The sequence below is a fragment of the Colias philodice genome, chromosome 28 (genome assembly GCF_061535455.1).
Source record: "Colias philodice isolate Cphi_HAF_F1 chromosome 28, ilColPhil1 Martin Lab GWU primary, whole genome shotgun sequence".
NCBI lineage: Eukaryota > Metazoa > Arthropoda > Insecta > Lepidoptera > Pieridae > Colias > Colias philodice.
The window spans coordinates 4,561,169-4,571,101 of NC_143113.1; the positions used below are offsets into that span (position 1 = coordinate 4,561,169).

General features: G+C 32.4%; 1 protein-coding gene across 13 annotated transcripts in view; it reads left to right on the top strand.

Annotated features, from left to right (window-relative positions):
- Positions 1 to 9,933, top strand: part of Hr3 (nuclear hormone receptor 3 ROR-beta) — a 126,528-nt gene that overhangs the window by 108,684 nt on the left and 7,911 nt on the right. For all 13 annotated transcript variants that reach the window (XM_089712220.1, XM_089712218.1, XM_089712219.1 and 10 more), the window contains 4 exons: positions 3,177 to 3,290; positions 5,152 to 5,265; positions 8,241 to 8,403; positions 9,749 to 9,930. In XM_089712220.1, coding sequence (XP_089568346.1) covers positions 3,177 to 3,290; positions 5,152 to 5,265; positions 8,241 to 8,403; positions 9,749 to 9,930 — 573 coding nt within the window. The remainder of the gene's footprint in view (positions 1 to 3,176; positions 3,291 to 5,151; positions 5,266 to 8,240; positions 8,404 to 9,748; positions 9,931 to 9,933) is intronic.

A 9,933-nucleotide genomic window follows, 5' to 3' on the forward strand; every position in this document is an offset into this window, starting at 1 on the left:
AGTTTTTCAAATTCACGACAAATCTAATAAAAATATTTCAGTAGCCTATTTTTTGTCATTTTCGAAGCCTATTTTTTTTTTTGGTAATATACCCGTAGGAAACTTATAGCATCTAAGGTTAGATAACCAATCAGAGCCACGCTTGAGGCGTGGGACGAAAATTCGCGATGCACGTGAGTCTGACGTTGCCAGATAGAATAAATTTGTTAAAATAATGCAGCAAAATATAAATAATACTTTATATTTTAATATTTTGGTCGGAACCGGGAGAACCGGGTTTCATACTATTCAGACCCGGTTCTCAAGATCATCAAAAAACCCGGGTTTACCCGGGTTTTTCGGAACCGGGTAAACCCGGGTGCATGCCCTACATGTGTATAGTTAAGAAAAGAAACAAAAAATTGTACTAAACTAATTTATTTTAATTTAACTTTGATTGGTTGTTATTTACGTCAATAAAAAATAATGACTTTCAGATTGATGTACCAGTAATATCACATACTCTCTTATCTATGAAGAAATTAATAAAATCCATACTAATATTATAAATGCGAAAGTAACTTTGTCTGTCTGTCTGTTACTCAATCACGCCTTAACTACTGAACCAATTTGCATGAAATTTGGTATAGATATATTTTGATACCCGAGAAAGGACATAGGATAGGTTTTATCCCGGAAATCCTACGGGAACGGGTTTTTCTTTGAAAACGCGGGCGTAGCCGCGGGCGGAAAGCTAAATATAAAACAAATATTAACCAAAATATATTTGTAGTCCAGATGACGAATCATGCTTCTAATACTTCTTAAATATTATAATTATTTTTCAACAAAAAACCAAACCGCTTTATTCAATATCAAATCAAATTGACAAAATTTAAATAGGACCAACCGGGAGACACTAGCTTTCAAATGAAAGAAGAGTCATCATAATCGGTTCACCCAGTCGAACGTACTGAGGTAACAAGCAAAAAACATATTTCGAAATTCATGACTGATGACTCACTATCAATCTTACTATTCCATAGATATTCTAAACATACATATACATCTGACAGTAGTAGGATTAAGTACATAGCCAATCGGTAATATAATAATAATGATTATTTAATATAAATTTAATCTGTTAAACAATTAGTAATAATGGTTTACTCGTGTATCTCTATCTAATGTCCTAAATAAAGAAAAAAAATAACACGGTTATTTTAATCATATATTATTTTACAAATTCTATTAATTATCTTTTATTCAATTCTCTAGAGTAGATAATAATTAAATAAAAATAGCGAGTATCGTTCCAATAAGGTAAAGTTATAAAAATACTAGATTCGCCCGCGGCTTCGCCCGCGTTTTCAAAGAAAAACCCGCATAGTTCCTTTTCCGGTGAGATTCCCGGAATAAAAACTCTTTTTTTACTGGGTCTTCAGCTACCTACTTACCAAATTTTATTGTAATCGGTTCAGTAGTATTTGCGTGAAAGAGTAACAAACATCCATGCTTACAAACTTTTGCAACATTAATAGGATTGAATTGAATAAAGTTTGAATTAAATCTGTTCGTTTCAAACTCAAACTCAAACTCAAACATTTATTTATTCAATTAGACTTCTTCTAGAAGCACTTTTGAAACGTCATAGGTAATTATTTTTATCATTTACCACCGTTTAGCGTGTAAAATACAGGTGAAGCTAATAAAAAGTTAAAAAAGTTGTTCTAAACGAAATCTTATCCAATAATTAAAAAATAGATCTTAAACAACAGTTAACTTAATTGGTTCGCTATTAATAACTTGCGGTAACTTAAAAATGTATACGTAATCCCATATCCTATACATGATCACACACACATTCACAAATACCGGATTATAATACCACATGTGATATGTCGATCTAATGTCAACTCAAAGGTTACGTAATAAGGTCGAAAGTGGGGTGTCTATAGTTAATAAGTGCACACATACAAGGAAGTCATTGCCCGTGCTCCGACCTTGCCGGGGTCGATGACCTCGGCCAAAAATGGCGCTTGGTATGAAATTTTGAAACTGGTTCATTCAAAATTTCTAGACAGTTTTAGGGTTGTCAAAATAAAATTTAAAGTGACATAATGACATCGATTAATTATAATTTATCACCAAAATCACCAAATGTTTGTAATTTACAGCCTTTTTCGTTTGAACGTTTAAAAAAAATGTTATTTGTATTAATATAGTTATACTTTTTTATGAAAGTTTAATCTTGTGGTTTAAACTTTAAATCAGTTTAAAAACCTATAAATAAAGAAAAATATGTATGTATTTATATTTATAAAAAATGTATTGAAAATAAGAATATTATATTACTGAAAATCCTTTTTCTTTGAAATGTATGACACAAGCATTTACGAGCTACTCATGCAGTATAATCTTATCACATTTTATCTATCATTCAAGAAGCTTTTTAGCATGCGTTTTTAATATTTTATGTTCTAAGAGCTTCCAGGTAACCGTATGAACTGATGAGCTATATTTGATATAACACAAACTGTAGTAAATTTAATTACCTAAAATGATTTGTCATACGCTCCTTTTAACTATGGATTATCTGTTTCACTGATGAAAAAAATCAGCGACATGGTGAAGGAAAATAAATAATTATGAAAATATTGTCTGAAAAAATACTTCAAAAAGTGTTAAAAAATCTTGTACTTGTTTGTACTTACATCTAGAAGTTATCTATTACGTAGCAACTATTTAGTAAGTGCTATTACTGCCTTTTATATATCCATACATACATGTCTACTTACTGTACTATCTTAAGAGATACAGGGTTTTTCTAGTTTAAGAGACAGTGTACATATAATTAACAAAGCAATAATTATTAGGCATAATAAATATTATATAATTACGGTGAATTTACATCAAACGAACATAGAGCTAGAGCATTCTTTCGTGATCATTTAGTGTAAACGAAAACTCGCATTCTGCGTTGTTCAGTATTAGAACATTGCATAGAATCTTTTCGAACGCATCTTTTCTTGCTTTTCTTGCTTTACGCCTGTTTACAATAAAAGAATTTGCCATAGTGGGGTTAGAATGAGCATTCGCTCGTTTGATGAAAATGCACCATTATACATAAAGGTAATATTATATTGCTCTTGATTCTATCTATACACAATTTAACACACAATTTCATCTTGTTCCAGCCCAAATCGAGATCATACCATGCAAGGTGTGCGGAGACAAGTCGTCGGGGGTCCACTACGGTGTGATCACCTGCGAGGGATGCAAGGGATTCTTCAGACGGTCGCAGAGCACAGGTCGGCTTCATGTTCTTTTTGTGTACAAACATTTAAAAAAAATATTCGCTTCTGTTACCATGGCAATCGTTATAACAATCGTCAATTGCAGTTCTAAAAGTGAAATAACAAAGGTTTAGGACTAATATGGAATTCTTGACAATGTTCTGTTGCCATGGCAACCGTTAAAACAAACGTTTAGGACTAATCTAGGACTATTCTTGGACTATTCTTAACTTTTTGCAAGTTCTTTTTATGAAATTGTTTTCTGTTGCCATGGCAACCGTTATAACAAGAGTTTAAAACATACGTTTCGGACTTAACCGAACTTATCATTTCATTTATGGCGAGAAGGTATAACTATTTGTATGTCCAGAATTCGAACTTCTTGAGATATTGTTCTGTTACCATGGCATCCGATTGTTTTAACTTAAATATTTAATTGTTACATCAGAAGATATTAGATTTGATATCTGTATCTTTCTTTGATTTCGAATGATAAGTTCTTTTTTAAATTCAATTGACTGAATTTTATAATTTACATTGCAGTTTATATTAATATGATGAGTGAAAAACGTTTAATTATTATCAGATTAATTTACTAGTACTTTTTAAAAATTAATAATATTTAAACTTCAAAGCAAGCTTTCCTTTATGTAGTGACACTACAAACCCTTGGCTTTGATCCAATACATAAGAATAAGAAAAAATAAACTTTTAAAGCACTAGAGACTTTCTTCAAAGCTTCCTCATCTTATAGACTAGTAGGTATTCGAAATTGTTTTTGCTATGACAAACAGACATAGGACTAAGGACATTTTATGAAAAATGTAGTAGTGAAAAATTAATTGAATATAAGTAGCGTTTTAATTTATGTATTGCTTATTTCAGTATTTGTGTAGTGTTGATAATGTTTTTTGTAGTAAATTTATTTTAGTAGTTAGTAAATTTATAACTCGTAGATAAATGATTATTTTGCAGTTTATTATTGTACCTACTTCACTACATAGTATAAAACAAAGTCGCTTTCTCTGTCCCTATATCCTTATGTATGCAACGGATTTTGATGCGATTTTTTGTAATAGATAGAGTGATTCAAGGGGAAGGTTTTAGTATATAATTTATTAGGTTTTAGACAAAGCGGGTGAAGCCGCGGGCGGAAAGCTAGTTTAATTATATTCTTTAATTTCGTTAACAATTTGACATAAACTTCACGCATACATTTTTAAATCTTCGGATAAATTCCTCATTTAGTTGATTTTTTTAACTATTTTGTTATACCCTATACAATATAATCGACTGACCGGTTGGCTTGGTTGGCAGTGGCCTTGCCTTCCAAGCCAGAGGTCGTGGGTTCGATTCCCACCCGGGGCAAATATTTGTGTGATGAACATAGATGTTTGCTCTGTGTCTGCGTGTTAATTATCTATATAAGTATTTATTTAAAACTAGCGGTCCGCCCCGGCTTCGCCCGTGGTAAATATTTACGTTTTCTCTACATAAAAACCATCCTCGTACTTCAAGGAATATAATAAAAAAAGAATTATCGAAATCGGTTCAGCCGTTCTCGAGTTATGCGCTTACCAACACATTTTGCGATTCATTTTTATATATAAGAAAAATTATATATGTATGTTTATCAGCCATCTGGTTTCCATAACACAAGCGAAAGCTTAGTATGGGAGATCGTTGTGTGTGAAAATTGTCCTGAAATATAAAAAAAAAAAACAGAGGCACACATTTTTTCTTTTTTTTATCCCGGTACATACTTATACATTATTTCTTTCTTACTTTCCTATACATACAGGGGCATAGTTATGTTCTTTATACTACAAGCAGGGACACACATAAATAAGTCTACTAACACAGTTGTTCATTTCAGTGGTGAATTACCAGTGTCCACGGAACAAGGCGTGCGTGGTGGACAGGGTGAACAGGAACCGGTGCCAGTACTGCAGGCTGCAGAAGTGCTTGAAGCTGGGGATGAGTCGTGATGGTGAGTCGATGATGAGTTTTTTTTTAATTAACTAGTGTAAGGGTGCTTTTTCATCACATTCCCCGCTACACATCTTCGCACATTATTTGTGTAAAAACACCCAGACTAGCTGTTCCCCGCGGTTTCACAGGCATTGCTCCGCTCCTGTTGGTCTTGGCGTGATGATATAATATAGCCTATAGCCTTCCCCGATAATTGAGCTATCTAACACCGAAATAATTTTTCAAATCGGACCAGTAGTTCCTGAGATTAGCGCGTTCATCCAACAAACAAACAAACTCTTCAGCTTTATAACTATTTATTATTATGTATAGATTAAGAGTACTTGATAATTTAAATCTACAAAATATCATTTTACAAATGTGTACATTTTTCTAAATAGGTTAAAATTATCTTTTTTAATTTCTTCTTTTCAAAAAGTGAAGCAGCTTTATAAAAATACATTCTACAAGTCTTAAGTTACATAAAACTTATTAAAGCATATATATACGTATTATGAACAATCTAAGAACACTAAAAATCGATAAAACACACAACTTTCCGGTAATAAAAATAAACTATTTATAAATAATACATACCTTGTGGTATGAGGAAGCGAACGCGGGGTGAACGACCTGTTATCAGTGCTGATAACGGCTGTTATGTTACAATCATAAGGTTCAAATGATAAGGTGTTATAAGCAGGAATAAAAATATATATTTATCCATACCCTATTACAATAATTGTAATATTATAATATAAGAAAGTTTGTATGTTTGTTGCTCAATTAGGTAAAACCTGCTAAACCGATTTGGATGTAAATTTGGTGATGATCGATTAATGACTGGTATTCTAGTAGTAGTATTTCTTAATTCTTTTCTTGCTATCCTAAATTTATTTTGTATTGAATATAACAGTATAACATTCGATTTTTTTCTGCACTAATATTATAAAGAGGAAAACTTTGTTTGTTTGTTTGATTGTAATGAATAGGCTCATAAACTACTGGACCGATTTTGATGAAATTTGGCACAGACAATCTTTAGACCCTGAGAAAAAACATAGGCTACTTTTTATTGCGAAATATGTACCACGGGCGAAGCCGGGGCCGACCGCTAGTTATATAATATTTCAGTTCTTTCAATATTTAAAAAGCTTATGTTTATTTTCAATCCAAATTTTAAACCCAAACATTCCCTTAAAAATTTCCTTTTCGCGGACGAAGCCGCGGGTAGCACCTAGTATATAATACATAGTTGATCAAAACAAGATTTGATTTAATTCAGATACCGGCATAGCGCATCGCCACCAACCGTGGCATTGCGTAAGCTGACATAACTGCTAGTAATGGGACTGAGATATCGATATTCGATAAAAAAAAATAATTTACCCTTAATTTCAAATTTTCTTGGTTAAAGAGATAATAAAAAAGGAGAGATAAGCTACCTAAACGCGAGCAAAATACATAAATATTCAAGTAGTATAAAGCAGTTTATAAATAAAAACAATTGTTGCGATAATTATCTCAAAATGTATAATTTGAAAATAGACTACAGGCTCATACAAAATACACTTTTATTTTCAATTACATCTTCTGTTGTGTTTAATTCACCAATGTTGCAAAATACCTAATAGCTAATAAATATATGCAAATAACATCCTATTATAAATATCTAAGTATGTCAATTACTTGTTTCTACACTACATTCAATTTCATTTGAAATTACATAAAAATTTCACCCTGAAAATTCAAACAACCCACGCCCAGGGATTGCACAGAGTATCGATAATATATGTAAATATCGATAATATATCGATGGAAAGCACATCACTAGCTATTGTGCAACGAGCAGGCGAGGCGTAACATCTTTTTATGCGACGTAAGTCGTAACACTTAGACATATTATAGTCGGTTATTGGGTAACACACGAACTTTTTTGCCAAGTCGGTTACACGCTATACGACTTGATGTATGAGAAACAGCATATTTACTTTATTGTAGAATTTAATTAAAATTTTTCGATTCAATTTTTTCGTTAGAATGTTTGTCAAATGAAATACCTAGTCTAAAAACGGCCTTTGGAAACGTCCAAAGGAATCAGGTTACTCTCGTTTATACTTTATACACACATAAATTATAATTACGCAGAAAGGTAATATTAAAAACAAAAAACAAAGCCCATTCCAAATAGCACAAACCATTAATATTTAAATTTATGGCTCATGTATGAACTACCTATTATAAGATAAACAATAGCCCACTGTTTAAAAAAAAGCATTTGATCCAAACAAATACGTTCCACACAAAAACAGCTCCAGATAGAATAGTTCAACAAACCTTCAAAATAACATGACCTCGATTCGCAACAAAAATGTACCGAAACGCAGATCCATACAAAATGGTCGGGTCATTGAACGAAACAAAGCCGAAAATTATAACCCCGCTGATTTGAAAGGCTCGTGTTTCTAAACGGTGTCGTGTTTATAACGCGCGTCTCGATTCGCGCGGATTACCGTACGGGACATCCTTACGTAGTTAGCTATACGTCATGTATAAACGTCAGAGTTATAAGAGTTCGTTGTGCCACTAGGCAGTATGCCAATGCCCGCACACACACAGCCAAGCGGCGTCCTCACGCACACTAGCACACTACGTGGGTATTGAGTAACGGGTGTTCAAGGTACTAACGATTCAAATAAAAAGGACAAAGAATACGCGCGGAATTTTTGAATTAGGAACCGCGTTGTGTCATTGGAATTTGACGTTTCTTTTTTTTTGTTGGCGGCTAAATAAAAATGCACACCTTTTTTTTCTCTGTATTCATTCTACTTCTTCATATTATTAATTATTCTATTTTATATTGTATAGTATTTACTATTTACTATTCTGGATTAAATTGTTCTGTCTATTTAGTATAGTATTCTAGATAATAATTTTTACACTAATTTTATATCAAAAGAACGCGATTTTCACAGACTATATTTGACTTTTCAGCTGTCAAATTTGGCCGTATGTCAAAAAAGCAGCGGGAAAAAGTGCAAGAGGAGGTGAAAGCTGTACAACTGCGCACTCAAATAGAAGCAGCCCCGGACTCTGTGTATGACGCACAACGCCAGACGCCCAGCTCGAGCGACCAATTCCATGGACATTACAACGGGTAACGACATCTATTATTCAATAGCTGAACTAACATAACTGTGGTTCGTTTAGAAGTTCCGTTTAGGAATTTATTATGGACTATTTATGCTGTATATTACATTTTATAAGACAATGATTATACATTCTTAGTGTTTGTGTGTTGATTTCATCAATAATGTAAATGTGGATAAATCTTTTGATTAATATCTTGATTCTGTAGTTTCATCACAGCATAGTTTTCGTTTATACACATTTTTTCTTGTATTAGTCAAAAATTAAGTTCAAGATTGTTGCTGATAATAATCCACGATTAAAATATTCATTACTTCATGCTTCTATAACCAAATCAAATCCCTTGAACTACCAATAACTTTACCTTCCAACTATCCACTTATTCTAAGCCATAGACTTAATATATTCATTATAGTAAATTCTTCACAATTAATAAAACATATCCCCCGTTACGTTCACGGTACACTTCTAGAACATTCCCGTAATCCATTACAACTATTGATGTCATTGTCATTACATTTACCGTAACTAACGGTGCTGCCATCTTGTATCGGATAGCGGTACTACGGTGCTTAATTGCGATGATTCAATTCATAGTTTTTGTTACAATTCTGTTATGTATGTACTTTATTGGTAATTGTCTTTTTGCGTATTATGTAACGTGTTGAATAATGTGAATGTTGTCAGGTCTATGATGGTTTTATGGCGTAGATTATTGTAGTCAGTAGTCACATTGTAGTAGTTATGTGGTGCTAAAGATTTAAAGATGTAGTACTAATTAAAATGTTTTAGATTGTTTGTGGTTTTTAGTTTGTCTTAGAATTTAGATGTTTGATGAAATTATAAATATGGTGCGAAATATTATATAAATTAAAGTTTTTATTTTTGTACACGAAAACTATAACGATTAGAATTCATGAATGTTTAGGCAGTCTATTTTTAGTATCAACTAATACTGTAATATTATCGGTTTATTATTACAGTATTCAATTACGTATCTCTATCCTAATTTGGAAAGATTTGTTGTCATCATCAATTTCAGTTCTTACCAATGCTGCATTTAAATACATTTCGGAAATCTTATTTATAATCTTCCTCATTTAGTATTACGAAATCTATATAACCATTATATTTTTGCTGTCCTGATTACTATTACTACCAAATCACAACATTGTTATTACCATTTCCACTATTACTAATTTGCTATTATGTGCCAATTTCTTATTACAAACATCCCCATATATATAACCATAAGCATTTTCGTGTTGCCATTCTGGTTGTTATCACAATTCTAACTTATTACCAATTTGCTATTACCACCGTCCCTATTACCATTATTATTACAATTACAGCTATCCCGGTTACGGATCGCCGCTATCCTCATACAGTTACAACAACACAGCCCCAGCGCTAACATCCAACATGAATCTGCATCAACAACCACAACAGTATGACGTGTCAGCTGATTATGTTGATTCCACTACATATGAGCCGAAACAGACTGGATTTTTGGACACAGACTTCATTGGGAACGGTT